The sequence below is a fragment of the Herpailurus yagouaroundi genome, unplaced genomic scaffold (genome assembly GCF_014898765.1).
Source record: "Herpailurus yagouaroundi ecotype Mexico unplaced genomic scaffold, PumYag 67793, whole genome shotgun sequence".
Lineage (NCBI taxonomy): Eukaryota > Metazoa > Chordata > Mammalia > Carnivora > Felidae > Herpailurus > Herpailurus yagouaroundi.
Window position 1 is genome coordinate 8,518,993 of NW_024420586.1, and position 15,308 is coordinate 8,534,300.

The 15,308-nt window shown below is 46.6% G+C and overlaps 1 protein-coding gene across 1 annotated transcript; it reads right to left on the reverse strand.

Moving 5' to 3' along the window:
- Window positions 1–2,928: 2,928 nt before the first annotated feature.
- On the reverse strand, window positions 2,929–8,631 carry NR0B1 (nuclear receptor subfamily 0 group B member 1). The gene is made up of 2 exons (XM_040468890.1): window positions 7,449–8,631; window positions 2,929–4,226 (listed from the first exon to the last, which is right to left on the reverse strand). Exons 1-2 carry the CDS (start codon window positions 8,617–8,619, stop codon window positions 3,982–3,984), a joined length of 1,416 nt encoding a protein of 471 aa, XP_040324824.1. The 5' UTR covers window positions 8,620–8,631; the 3' UTR covers window positions 2,929–3,981.
- Between the last annotated feature and the right edge of the window lie 6,677 nt (window positions 8,632–15,308).

Consider the following 15,308-nt stretch of genomic DNA (forward strand, 5'->3'; position numbering starts at 1 on the left):
GCTCTTGTGTCTGGATAGATGATTAAAAAAATAATGTAGAACCTTATGCTTTCAATTTCATAAATGCTAGAGGGGTCATCTCAACCAGGGATAGCTGCAAAAACTAAGTGTAAATGGGCCACAGCTCCCTCGCTTTTTGTCACGGGTGGGCGGTTTGAAATTTCAACTCATAACGTTGGAAACAAGTCTCCATAACTGATGATTTTTGCTATGGTTTTGGCTATTGGAGTCTCAGGTAAAAAGGAGCCAATGTCCAGATGAAGATACACTTTGGGAATTTTATACAGCATTTTTTAATTTTGCTGATGAGTTCTTGTAAAATCTGATTTCTGACCCTTGGGAGCTGATGGTTTTCTGGCCCCTGGTGGGCAGAGTCGTGCATGGGGCAGTTTGGATCCTAAGACTGACAAGGTAAAAAGTGCGTGAGAAAGCCTCGCCCATCACTTGGACTTAGAACACAAGTGCCTGGCCCTACGGTGTCTCAGCTTCGCCACTGTGGAGGAAAAGCTGCTGGCATGTTTGATTTATTGACTTTCCAGATCCTATTTTTCTGGACCTGACTCCCAAATTGACACCGGATACTGCCTGCCCTGGGCTGTTTCGCCCAGCACTGAGCTGTGCTCAACTGAAAGCAGATATAGGCTCAGGGATCAGAAGTCAGACTCTGGGACTGTTGGAAATTTAGGACACCCCTCTATTGGGTTGTAGTTATGAAAATGTAAATGGATGGTGGTGAGACCAGCTGGGTCACTTGGGGATGCCTAAGGAAAGGGATTGTTCTCCAATGAGACCGTATATAATGAAGTTTCAGAAGGGCTCTGTGTTTCCGATGAGGACAGTGACTGCATTCCTAACCTGTGATTCCTCTTGAAAGCTGCCAGCTGGGGGCGGGTGTGTGTGTGTGTGTGTGAGTGACCTTCCACCCACCTCTGACAGATCTGACTCTGGAACCCCTTGGGGGCAGGATGTGTCACTGCTGTTGACCATGTTCTGCTTTCCAGATTAGTTGCATTTTGCAACAATGACTTGATAGTCTGACTCAACCCCCTCACCTTTCTCCTGCTGCACCCACCTTAGGCGGTTGGATCATTCAGTGCAGCTGTCTCCAGAAAAGGGATGGATCTTTTCTAGGCTGCTCACCAGATAAATGACCAGGACGAGAGGTCTGGGGACAGGAGAGGTGATGTGAACCCATTTTTTAAAAATACTGAAAAATCAGGATTTCATCCTGACCATTTCTTTACCCTGGCCAGCTCTTGAATATGATGTGTCTTTCCGGTTAAGTCGAATAGAAATGTTATCCCGTGCAAATGCTCGTGTCCCTCTTGCATACAACCCCTCCAAACGAAATGTCTGGGCAAAAAAAGAAATGATTAGGAGAGACTGTAAAGTTAGGATCAGCGAGTGGGGCACACTGATGTTCAAACCACCACGAAACCTTGGTATACGGGGAGGCATGGCAGTGGAGGCAGACCATAAATGATCTTTTTTTTTTTATTCCAGAACTGCTCCCGGAAGCTCTCCCCTCTTCCTGGAGGAAAACCATGGCGCCTGTGCCAGCGACCGACCGTGAGTGCTTCAGATTCCAGAGGACCGGCAGAGCACTCCCACATGCCCTCTACACTCAGCAGGCGACAGACTAGTGTTGCTGATGGAACTCTTCAGAGCTGGTCACATCGGGCACTTCCTCTGAAAGGCACACCTGAGAACCCCCGGGGTAAGAGGCAGCACGGGGAGGGGGGGGTAGCCACTTTGGGGGCCCCCCCAGTAGCGTGTACCGCATGACCAGTGCACATCCTGTGTGGGGTGCCCGAACTTTGTAAGCTCTTTGCTTCCAGGGACACATGTACCCTGGGGGATTGTACCTCTCAGATGGATGTGTGCCCTATCGTGACACTGCCTCAGCCTTGGAGGGCTTGGGGATAGCTTCTTACCTACCAGGCCTTGCTGGGCCAGAATTGACTCCTCAGGCCAGGTTTTTTTTTTTTTTTTTAAGTGGTTCATACAGGAAGTTATGAAGGAAGCCACCTGGGTTTCTAAGAGCTTTGTGGCTCATGGTCTGTATTTTAACTGGCGAAGTCCAGAACCTCCAGAGGGCATATGGGCGACCACTACTGGAGGCTGGCCTCAACCTGTTGTGTGGAGTCCTACTGATGATAATTGTGTAAAGACAACTTGGCCGTGGGCCAAGGGAGTGGGTTATGCAGATGAGTTAAACATAGCAAGAGTGAGACTGTCCTCAGCCTCCTGGCAAGGCTGACCCTTGGCCAACATGGGGGAACTTCAGTCTGGAGCGTTCCTTGCCCTTCTGTCAAGCCTGAGAGTGACTCACCGGGCCTAGAATGTGCCAACAGTGGGGGTTATACTGAACATTTGCTTGCTTTCTGGGTGTTTGGAATTTTGGTACGTGCTAGGTAAAAGATGTCTACGTGAGTGGCCCCCAATAAAAAGCCTACACTCTGAGTCTCAAAGAGCTTCCCTGGGCAGAAATATCACATACATGTTCCATTTTCACTGCTAGGGAAGAGTGTGCTCTGTGTGACCCATCATGGGAAGCGAAAAGCAAGAGGAAACTTGCATATGGACACATGGTTTCCTCTGTACTCTGCCTGTGCCTCTTCCCCTTGTGAGCCAGCTGTATACCCTGCCCACATCACCGTGTTAAGCCTTGGCCCTGAACACAACTGTATGCAGTGTCCCATGAGAACTTCTAGCACATCTTAATGGGCTGGTGATCTTGGGGTCCCCCAATGCAGTCAGTCACCAATGGAAGGGTCATATTTTCTTATCATATTGCAGACGTTGTGAATTATCTTGAAATTTCAATGATATTGGCCCATTCTTTGAAATGAAGGTAGATATTAGACCTGCCACCAGTTTGTTATTTAATGTGTTGATAAAGAACCATATACATTATACATTTTAAAATACTTTTAAAATTTAACATTTTTATTATATTTTGACACAATTCATTTCCTTTGCAATCCTAAGTATTTTATTTGCTGCGATATTCTCAGAGCCTGATTCTGAGATGTCCAGGCATTCGCCAGACCGCTAAAGGGGTCTGCACTAAAGTTTAAGGCTTCTTGCAACGGGTCAGTAGCCTGGGCTAGATGTATTTATCACTAATGGGCAATTTCTTACCTATGAGTGGATAAACATTTAATGCCTTAAGTTTTATCCACGGATAAGGAAGAATTAGTTCTACAGATTACATTCATAGGGGCAGCAAGAGTCAACAATCAAGTCCCTTAATAATTTTATGCCATGCTTGTTCAAGGTGACAGTTACATATGTAATGTACCTTAAAGATGAGATACCATTTGGGGTTTATAACAATGTTGAGCTTTCTAGAACTGTAGCTCCTCCGTATAGAATACAAGTTTCTTGTTGAACTTTATTGCATAAAGTCTTAAACTAAAATTCTGAAAAGCTCTGACTTCACTTTCAGGTGTCTCTGTGCTCACAGATTGCCACTTAACTCCAGTTGGTGCAAGGAGAGTCTTCACATTAAATGTTATGGTACCACCTCCAAAGGTAACTTTATTTTTGTTTTCGTGGGCTAGGTTTCTGATATTTTTTGAAGCCTTGCTTAAGCTCTGGGTTTTTTTTTTTTTGCAATCAGGTTAATGGTTAACACCTTAACATTTATTATAACTTACTATTACAGATTTGATTTTAGTAGGTTCACTGGAGAGAGTCACTAAAAGTGTGAAAAGAGGTTATGACAGTAACATCCTGCTCTCTTCTCAAAGAGGGACAGAGATGTGTTACTTGCTGGTAAACGTTTTTCTTCATGATGAAACAGTATGGATCAGAGGATTTTCTAAGGGTCTAGAACTCAAGTTTTTCTTTAATCGAATACAAAAATATGCATAGAAAAATAAGTCTATTTTACATTATTTTCTTTTTTACACTGTTCTGCCTCCGGTTCCTTATCTTTCTCTCATTGTCAACTGCACCCGTGTGGCCGCCACACCTTCATAACTTCCCACAGAGCATTTCCAGCATCATATCATCCATGCTGACTGAACCGATGACGGGCCTGAAAAACAGTTCCGCAAGGACATTGGCATTGACGTATCTCAGTAGGAAGAGGGCGCTATTCAGTTGGGCGAATCTGATGTGGTGCCCCCTGTGCGTCATCCTGATGTGGTCGCTGAGTATCTGCTGAGTTCCCCACTGAAGTCCCTGGATGTACGTGACGCACTGCAGGCCTGGCAGGCCTGGAGGAGAAAAAGGGAGAACAGTCTCTTTATTGGAAACAGCTCACTCAGCATCCTTGGCTCGCTTTTTAAATATACCCATTTCTGCCCCTTCCCACATGAAACAAGAGTTCAAGCTTCCTACTTGGACATTGACATGGATAAAATGTCAAACCAGTTCTAAGTTTTCAGAAGCAATGCTTCCAAGAATGAGCTATCACATAGTTATTTAATAGTTACTGTCTTTGTAGCCTCACATTTGAAAACTGCTAGGCCGGAGCCAACAGATACACATTTATTCAATATGACAGTAGAATATCACTTAATGAATCAAGGCTCCAACTTACTGTGCAAATAGGAAGACATTAAAATTGTTTCCAGAAGTGAGCACTCTACATTTTACCTATGGGAAACAGGCCATTGGAGAATGACTACAGGTTTTGCCAGATGACAAATATTTTAGCATCCTCCCTTGAATTTCCCACCAATACAGTGATTAGCCAGCTGGTGGTGGTAAACCTCACAGCCACAAACAGTGACTCTGGAGTTGCATCCGAACTGTTTGCCTACAGGCTGATTCTAATTTCCAGGCCTTTAGTAATTTAAGAGAGAACACTGGCCATTTAGCTCCTTGTACTGTGATTTCCGTATTGGGGAAGGTTTAAAAAAATTGATTCTAATGATTAACGCACAATCATTTTTAAAATAATACTAAAGAGGTCTACTAAAGTCAGAGGTCTTTAAAAGGTTAAAAAGTAAACATGCAAACATCATGGATCACCATATGGCTCAAAAGTAACTTTACTGACAGGGAATGCTTGACCTCCTTGCGGTATAGTGTGAAAACCCCAGTAAAACTGAATGAAATACAATGCAGGGAAGATAAAGTGCCTGGAAGTTTTTATCAGGAAGGTGGTAAGAGGAGGCTGCTTTAAAAGTTCTTTGAGGCTGCATGACAGTTATATTACTGTCAAGTTCCTTAACTTGTATTTAAATAATTGCAAATTTATTGTACTGTTTAAAAGTTCTCAGTGATGAAGACAATCAATTTTCCTTCCCTTTCCTACAAAATCCAGCAGTTAACTATTTCAATAACACCCTGGTAACCAACAGACTAGCAGGACCAGTCAGCATTCTTTGAAAAATTACTAATAGTAATAGGCAAGTCATTCCTATTATAGGCAAATGTATCTGATATATTGAGAATTAAATAAAGCCACATCCGTACTCCATCTATACTGGCCACACACATTAACATCCCCTAGTACCTACACTCATTAGCCAGGCTTGAGACCCCGTATTATTGTTTGAATTCCACTGGTGTAGGCAAGAAGAGGCTTGCCTGAACCACCACCAGCAAGGTGAAGCTCCTCTAGGTCCAGATTCACGGCTCCTTAAAACCTCATTTTGTAAATTCCCTGTCACTTTCCTCTGCTTTCAGAACTCACCGTCCTTTTACACTGCCCCCTCCCAAAAGACATGCCTATAAAGTAAATTCAGGAAAGAGAAAATGCAGACAAATGGACTCCACAATTAAAAAAAAAAAGTTTAAACACAAAGATCAGGACACACAAAAGGTTAAACAGCAAAGAAAGGCCACACGCTTATTAGGAGGTGCATTTGTTTGAAACATACTCAGCTGATTAAATTCAGTGAGAGAGGATTCAGAAAAGCAGAGAGAGAATGAGAGAGATGGTGTGTGCGTGTGTGTGTGTGTGTGTGTGTGTGTGTGTGTGTGTGTGACCAAAGTATACAAAACAGGGTGGAGGGCAAGAGGGGAACTCGTGGAATACAAACTTCTGGAAGCTGAGCCCCTGCCTTTCTTTATTCCAACATAACAAGGCATGTGGTTGATGTTTAACAACACTGACTGAAGGAGTGAGAAAACGCTATTTCACAAATGATCTTAGGAACCACCTTGGGCACTTACTACAAATGCAGATTCACAGACCCTGGACCACAGCTACCAAGTCAGAACCTCTAGGCAAGAGCCTGGTAAGACTTTGAACTAGCCTCTCCCCACACTCCGTGGCATTCCTTATCCACAGCCAAGTTTGGAAAAGAATGATAGCAGCAAAAGGTGATGTACTATGATGGCTGGGATGAGCAGAGATCTCTAGGTACGGAAATGTGAGTTCTGAATGAAATATTATCCTATTAAATACTGCTCTATACCCTTTCAAAAAACTACTGGGCAGGAGGCAAGGACATAACCACGGACTCTTGCTGTTAGGAGAAAAAGGTGTTAAGGGAACACTATAAAAACTATCCCAACTCAAGTTGCCTGGAAACTTTGTGCCCGCTTGTGACCTTTCTGGAGGGACTCTGGTCAAACACAATTCTCGTAGTATGACATACTCAAGAAAAGGTGCTGGGCGGTCCAGGGAGATATTCTCTCATGATTCGGTTGCACCGTGTGGGGCAGAGCGTCCAGCACGTAACAACCTGAAAGTGTTGCAGCAGACATCCTGTGGGGCCCAGGAGACCCACGCTCCACGACTCGCTGGCGGTTATTGTGGGACTAGGCTACCTAACCTGCAAATGGGGTGGAGTAAGGATGAACGGTAGAGGGGCTTAAGAGGTGCCTAAGGTCTCTGCAAGCTCTAAGAGACAGGGCCCCTGCTGGTGTTTTTTCCCTGCCCCCTTGGTGCCCTGATAAAGACACTCGGAGGATGAGATAGTCCAGCTGTTTAGGACCGTAAAAATGATCATTCAGGGGCAGAACCATGAAACACTAACTCCAGTGTCCCGAACGGCTGTGCCCTCGGGGGATGGTATAGGACTCCTTAAGTAATGTTTACTTTCTTGCCAGCCTGCGTACATTTCTTCGAACAAAAAGTTCTAGTAAATTTCAGAACTGGGTTTCAGGAAAACATGTTGCAGAATTTGCGGTGAACGCGAACTTTTTTGTTTTAAAGCTATACTACTGGATTTAAAAAACTAGAGCGTAAGGACAGCCCTGTCTCTTGCAGGCACAAACTCTTCCTTAGTAATAGAAAGGGGTAGAGAGAAAATAAACCTCATCAAACAACCTCCCTGCTCTCTGCTGAGTGTCTGGCAGCAGCCCACCCACTAGGAGTGCTTTCTGGAGCTCCCCCAACTCTGCGGAGTCACTCGTGATTCTTCGCTGGTGCCTCGACACTCCCCTGACCACAGAAAACTCTTCAGTGCCTGCGCCCCGGGTACGCACTGCCCAGCGCTTTCCTGAACAGAGAAAAGCCTGCGCCGAGGCTGCGCCCTTACCTGGGTTAAAGAGCACGGTCCCCTTGAGGTACGCGTACTCCTTGGTACTGATGTCCAGGCTCCAGCACTTGGCAAGGAAGCATTTGATGACTTGGACTTCAGCGGCAGACGGCAAATGCCCGGCCTCCAGCGGCCGTACCAAGTGTGGCGGCAGCGGGGACAGAGGCGGCGGTTCGTCGCCCGCGGTCTCCCGCCGCCTGGTGGTGAGGATCCTCTGCAGCAGGCTGGGCTCCGTGATCTCCACCGTCTCGAAGTTCAAGCGGTCCTGAGCCAGCTCGAGCATGAGCAGCGGCGCCCAGCAGTTGCGCACCAGCACCAGTTGCTGGTCCAGAGGGAGCACCTGGAAGCAGGGTAAGTACTTGACAAAGCGCATCGTCTTCAACAGGCCGGCCGAGGCAGCCTCGCAGACCACCTGTGGACTCTTGAGGGCCACCCGCCGCTGTGCGCCACACTGGGGGTCCCAGAAAGGGGCCGCGAGCTGCGTCTCGGGAGCGGCGTGCGCCAGCTTTGCGCTCATGGGCAAGTGGTGGAGGATGCCGTCCTGCTGCGGGTGGTCGTCCCCGCAAAAGCTGCAGCGGTACAGGAGCGCCCCTGCCCGCCCACCCGGCAGCGCATTTCTGCCCCCCAGGCCCTGGGCGCCGTAGGAGCGGTCCCACCACGCGCCCCTAAGCCGCGCTTCGGGCGCTTCCGGCGCCACGTGCGTCTGCTTTGCACTCGTGAGCAAGCTGTAGAGGATGCTGCCCTGCCGCGGGTGGTCTTCACCGCAAAAGCAGCAGCGGTACAGGAGCGCCATGGCCCGCCTCTCCGGCAGCTCCTCTCTGCCCACCAGGGGCTCCGAGCCGCAAGAACAGCCCCAGCACGCGCCCCCCGGCCGCTCCTTGGGCGCCTCCGCAGCCGCTTGCGCCTCCTTTGCGCTTGTGAGCATGCAGTAGAGGATGCTGCCTTGCCGCGGGTGGTCTTCCCCGCAAAAGCAGCAGCGGTACAGGAGCGCCCCTGTGCGCCCCCGCGGCAGCTCCGCTCTGCCCACCAGGGGCTCCGCGCCACAGGAGCAGCCCCAGCACGCACCCCCCAGCCGCGCCTCGGGCGCCTCCGCAGCCGCGTGCGCTTGCTTCGCGCTCATGAGCATGTTGTAGAGGATGCTGTCCTGCCACTGGTGGTCCTCGCCCGCCATGGCCCGTGGTGCCCGGAACCCGGGTCTGTCCGGTGGCGGCCGCCTGGGATCTATTTATGTCAAGCGCGCACGCACGCGCATCGGCCGTCTCCGCCAGGGCGAGGGCGCGGAGGGGGGCGCGGCGCTGTGCTCTGGAGTGTTCGCCCTTGACCTCAGCGGTTCCGAAGGGGCAGATGCTCCTTAAAAGCTGGGAATAGAGGAGGAACGGAAGCAGGGGAGCTCCTGAACCCTTCTTTCGTCTCATTACACCGTTCCCTGCCTCTGGAAGACAGAGAAGAGAGAAGAGAGCAGGGAGCAGGTATTTGGGGGCACTGTTCGAACTCTTTCCCTTGAACCCGGGCATATAATTTGCTTCCTTTATTGGGAGGGCAGAGGTGCCTAATAAAGGAGGGAAAATCTTTTTCTGCGCCAACTTTGCATACTTTCATTAAGTGATCAAAGTTTGCATAACTTATGTTTTGCATATGTATAGGGAGGTCTCATTTTCAGAGAACTTGAAAAATATAGACTTTGGACCCGCGCTATCAGCATTACATGGTAACTTGGTAGAAATGCCCAATCTCAGTCCCCAGCCATACCTTCTGACTCTGAATCTGCATTTTAACGAGGTCCCCAGCGGGATTTGCATGCACCTTAAGTTTTGAAAAGCACTGGTCTAGGGATGCTGTCAAAAGCGTTTTTGTTTAATCCATTTGATATTTACCAGCACCCAGTCTGTCATAGATACTGTGTTAAAGACCTGGTAGAGTGACCAGGATGTAACACTGGCTAATGTTTGGGGCTATAATATTGCCAAAATGGGGCTAAAATGTTGCTACAGTGAGAACTTTGGATTCTTCTAGAGGTATTACCTTGGATAGTTGTGTAATTAACATTTCTTCTTCCACCCCTCCTAACTGAATAATGAGAAACACAGGTTTCAGGAAGCCTGGATCCTTTAATCTTGCCACGCAGGCTTCTTCCCTGAGTTCTCCACAGGCGCTGAGATCAGTGGGTCTCTCCACATCACCACCTGCCTGTTGTGTAACTAACTGTTTCACCACCCAGCTGGGGAACTTCACAATTACAGCCCTTTAGTCCTCAAATTCCTCCTCTCCAAAATGGGAGGTTTGTTTATTGATTTCGAGGGTCCAGGACTAAAGACTAGTGTATACCAGCTGGTATAGGATTATCTTTTTCCTTTTGTAGTTTCTCTGGAGCCTGGCATTCTGAGCCTAAAAGGAAAACCTGGGAGACACACATTTGCATTCAACGTGAAACTTTATTCTGTCTGTGAGCGGCCCTATAACACAGAGGTTAAATCTCCAACCCTGGCACCAGATTGCCTCAATTTTAATTCTGGCCCTGACACTTAGTAGTTCTGTGGCCTTGGGCAATGTATTGGTTTCCCACTGCTGCTGTAACAAATTACCACAAATCTAGTGGTTTAAGGCAACTCAAATTTATTATGTTACAGTTCTGGAGGCCGGCAGTCTGAAATCAGTTTCACTGGGCTAAAATCAAGGTGACATTCCTTCTGGAAGCTCCAGGGGAGGATCTGTTTTCTTGCCTCTTCCAACATCTACAAGCTGCCTGTATTCCTTGGCTCCTTGCCACATCACTCTTACCTCTGCTTCCATCTCCCTTATTACAACGGGCAAAGCGAGATGGTTCAGAATAATCTCATCCCAAAATCTTTTGCCGTATGAGATAATATATTCACAGGTTCTGAGTATTACAATATGGACATCATTGGGGTGGGGGGCCTTATTTAGCTTTCCACAGGAAAGCCTTAGGCCCCCTGTGCCTCACTTCCCTTATTTGTGAAATGTGGACAGTCGTCTCTGTGAGATAGTCCCCATACATGAGTTACTCTATGTCAGGTGTTTGCCTGGTACATGGTAAGTGTAGGCTGTATCAACCATTCTCTCCCTCCCCCCCTTTTTAAGATAATGGGCGATAACTTGAGGGATAGGAGATGATATTTACACCATCACCGCCATTATTCCATCTCTCCTAGGGAAGCCCACCCTCACTGTCCACCCAGAAGCGGTCTCTCTTTTTCTCTGCACGTCCACGTTTCTTGGCCCAGACCCAAAAGCCCGAATGGGTCATCTGGTCCGCACCCATAATAGATATTGAAAATGTTATCTCATTGTCCATCTTATCATTTGCCATTTGCAATATTGAAGCTACTGTTTGGGATATTGCTGTTGCTACATCAGTGGTCTTCCTGCTTGATGAACCCCTACTATCAGCCTTGGTGAAAGACCCAGCTTATCCCAGTCCCCACCTTAAGTTGCCAGCGATGGTTACTTTTTTTATTATGTTACCCTATATTATTTTCTTCCTAACATTTATCAGAATCTGATAGGATTGATTGATCTCATATGATGCTTGTTGATTGTTTCCCCCTAGTAGTATACAAGTCTCTAGAAGGCAAGGAATCGGTCACTCTATATCCAAGCAACTAGAACAAAATCTGGCAGACAGTAGGTGCTCCAACATATTTGGTGGCCAACTGTACCTTTATTTTTTTTTATTTTTTTAAATCTTTACTTATTTTTTTTAATTTTTTTTCAACGTTTTTTTTATTTATTTTTGGGACAGAGAGAGACAGAGCATGAACGGGGGAGGGGCAGAGAGAGAGGGAGACACAGAATCGGAAACAGGCTCCAGGCCCCGAGCCATCAGCCCAGAGCCTGACGCGGGGCTCGAACTCACAGACCGTGAGATCGTGACCTGGCTGAAGTCGGACGCTTAACCGACTGCGCCACCCAGGCGCCCCAAATCTTTACTTATTTTTGAGAGAGAGAGACAGAGTGTGAGCAGGGGAGGAGCAGAGAGAGAGGGAGACTCAGAGTCGGAAGCAGGCTCCAGGCCCCGAGCTGTCACACAGAGCCCCACATGGGGCTCGAACCCACGAACCATGAGATCATGACCTGAGCCGAAGTCAGACACTCAACCGACTGAGCCACCCAGGCGCCCCCCAACTCTACCTTTAGAAAAAGAGAAGGCTCATAGTTTCAACACAGGGCAAGCATTCCCTCACTATTCTTGCTGCACCGACCCTAGAGGGAGGAGAAATTAGCAAACCCCATAGGACTGAGCTTTCTGGAGGCCTTTTTTGCTGCTCAGAGTGTTACAGGCCCTGTGGGAAAGTAACAAGAGGACTGAGTGAACAATCAAAAGACATGGCTTTGAATTTGGGTTCTTCCATTCTAAAGATAAAACACTGAACAAGACATTTCAGCCTTCACACTTGTGAAATGGGGCAAGTTCTCTAAACCTTTGTTAGTTAGCAGGTACAGCCTGTTCTCAGTCCTTCAAGGGTTATTCTTATTTGTTCTCTTAAGGTAGCCCTTGAGAGAAATGTTTGCTGACCTCATTATTACACTGAAAATGTAAAGCAACTTACGTTTATATTCATTTGCTTTCAGAGCATTTAACCATATGTCGGGCTTTTCACCTATGAAACCAGAAAAAGTGCTTTAAGCTGTTTTAATATATGTACCCTAGCCCTATATGGTTGAAGGGTTTTTTTTTTAATAAAACTCTTCATCTTATCAGCTATATTTTTTTAAATCCGAGTTACTGAAGCCCATTTTTTGTTACTTTAATCATGTACATCTTGCACGTATTTGATGCCTTTGACTTTGCCTTTCTTTTTTTTTTTTAATTTTTTTTTTCAACGTTTATTTATTTTTGGGACAGAGAGAGACAGAGCATGAACGGGGGAGGGGCAGAGAGAGAGAGGGAGACACAGAATCGGAAACAGGCTCCAGGCTCCGAGCCATCAGCCCAGAGCCCGACGCGGGGCTCGAACTCACGGACCGCGAGATCATGACCTGGCTGAAGTCGGACGCTTAACCGACTGCGCCACCCAGGCGCCCCTGACTTTGCTTTTCAAGCACTTCTCAAACTGAAGCTTCACTTCAGCACTGAGAACCACAAACTTGTAGCTTATTGGTTATAATCCCTGTTCTTTCCCAGGAGCAGAGTCTTCTGATCTTCTCGAAGTTGCAGTCTTCTGTTTGCAACTCTGAAGGACTTTCTAGATTCTTTGGATTGACTGTTGTTAAGGAGGAATGGCCTGCGTGTCCTTCACAAGTTTTCATCCTGAGAAATGTCAGGAGGAAACTGACTTCATCATTCTACTTTCCATTTCTTCCCCTGAACAAATAGTTCCTGAGAAACAAAATCATCCAAACACACCAGTGCAGAAATTTGCACCAAGTAAGGCCAGCCTGCTGGTTGCTACGGGATCAGTGAAGACATAACCTTCCAAGGCAGGCACGAGCTTCTTCATTGGATTTGTTTTGTGTCCTCAGACCACTGTGACAGCTAGACAAAAGGACACTCATCAGCTGCACCTGTCATGTGCCGAGTGTGTCCACAACTGCAATTTGGGTATTTACACTGAGTCATTGTTCGGTGACCTTGGTCAGTTGGACACCTGCTCTGCGGAATCCATTATCTGTTCCAACTCAGGATGGGAGTAACGCTGCTCTGCCTGCTTGAATGCAACCTTCCACTTAAAAGTAATGCACTTCTTGCTAAAGGACGGAGGAGTGTAGTACAGGTGGGGAGAGAGCCGGGTACAATTGGAAAACTGACCTTTGCGCAGCAAGCTCCTCTTGACCTAGCAAGGCATGATGATCTGAAACCTGATACGGATTTTCAGTCCAGGTTTAAGAGAGCTGAAATGCCTCAGGATTCAGTTCCTTCAGTAAATAGGTGGCAGGGAGTAACAGTAGTGTTTTCCTTGTTCTTCAAGGTAAATGTTGGGAAATGCCATTGTGGAAGAATAGTGGTTGATAAAATCCAAGAGATAGCCTCCTTCCTTTTCCTTTCCAAGACCCAGAATGTTTAAAGCTCTATCTATGGAAGAATTAACAGGCTTCAGCTGCTGAGTCATGAAACCCCTAAAGAAGATCAACTCATCATTATATATTTCCTCCAGATGAGCTGCGAAGAAGGTAATCCACTGCCTTAAGGGTCACATAGCTACCGAGGTAGAATAATGCTGCTTATGCTCACAGCAATTCTGAAATGTTCTAAAATCCACTTTCCAAATCAAACAACCACTCCATTTAAGGAAAACATGTTCATCCAATCAATTAATTTTACTGCATCAACCAATTTTGCATTCAGCCCAGGACCGGATCATCCAATTATCTAATTAATACAGTTGACGGGCAGGTTGAAAAATGCCCCTTCACTGGACAGGCTATTAAAATTGATTTGACTGGTCAATTTGGGAAGCATCGCTCCATTGGCCCACATAGCTATGCCCCCTAATGGTGATGGTAATTTTATTAGACTTCTATTTGTATTGGGGTCTGGAACTGTTGTAATATCTCCCTCCCAGGAAATTTCTTTCTTTTTCCCTCCTCCTTGACTTTTCTTAGCAAGTTCCTCCCCACGACTAGTGTGTATCTAGAGTGCCTTGTACATTGCCTGGCATATTAAAAGCACTCAGGAAACACCTGCTTAATGAAGCAGTGAATGAAAAGTTTCTTCCACAACTACAGTTCTTTTAACTTCACTAGGTTGCCCAACCTGCTCTCCTTTGCTGTGACTGTGTGGGTTTTAACAGTCTTACCAAATACCAGTCACCTGTTTTAACCACTCTGATTACTAGTTTAATCTCAAAAATGAAAGTAAATATATAATCAGTATTTACAAAGTCGTGGGAGGTAAGAAATGATTAACAGTACCTCGAAAATGTGAGCTGTTGCAGTTAGATTGCAATTTATTTAGGTGAGAAACATCAGACCGTGCATATAATGCCCACTTATATGACAATAAGTGATATATTGCCTAACTAAGTCACATTTGTGCGATGAAATTCTCTGTGCATGTATGTATCAAATGCATTTGAAATAAGGGGTCCTACAGTTGATGATAAGTCGTTCAAGTTTGCAGTTAAATGCATTTAACATTCCTAGTGCCATAAACCTAATTGCTTTGTGACAAACATGCTTCGTCTGACAAACATACGAAGAATGAAAAATAGGTGAATGGATGTAGGTGAATTTCTTTGCAGCAGAGCCAAATGCTGGTCACGAAGAAAATCAAAACTTTTATTTCCAAATGGATGCCTTTGCCATGACAGGTGTGGCTGAGTTATTACAATGAAGCTGCCTTAGCTTGACTTCTTTGAAGCAGGGCACTGGACAAGTGAAACTGGGAATGAGGGAAGGCCCACGTCAAGGTGCATTAGTGAGGTAACCGCTATGAGCAACAGAAGTGACTCTCCCAGGTCCTCCCCGAATCGCCCACCCAGAGGAGGCGGTGGCGATGTTTATCTGTCAGTTTCCAGCCTCCCCACCCCAGGTTGAATGGTGCCACCGGGTTTCTGCCAATATCCGTGGTGTTGCAAAGCACTGTGAAACCAGCCACGGCCGGCATGGAACTGACCCCCGACCTGTGCTTGGAGTTGGATCAGAGGTATGGAAAAGAAGATACAGGGCAGGGAAACAAAGACACCGGGGAGAGAAGTTCCTAGCCTGCCGTCCTTAACTTGCTGCCCTGAGGTCAATGCCAGCCAGGAGGAGGATTGTTAACCATTTTGTCCCAAGATGTTCAATTCTTGAGGTAGGTAAGGCTTAAGCAGGGAAGCAGGCCAGAGAATTTACTTGCTGTTGGATACCGATTTGTCCTGACTGAGCCTTTATTCAGTGCTGTTACCAGCCATTCTTTTCTCG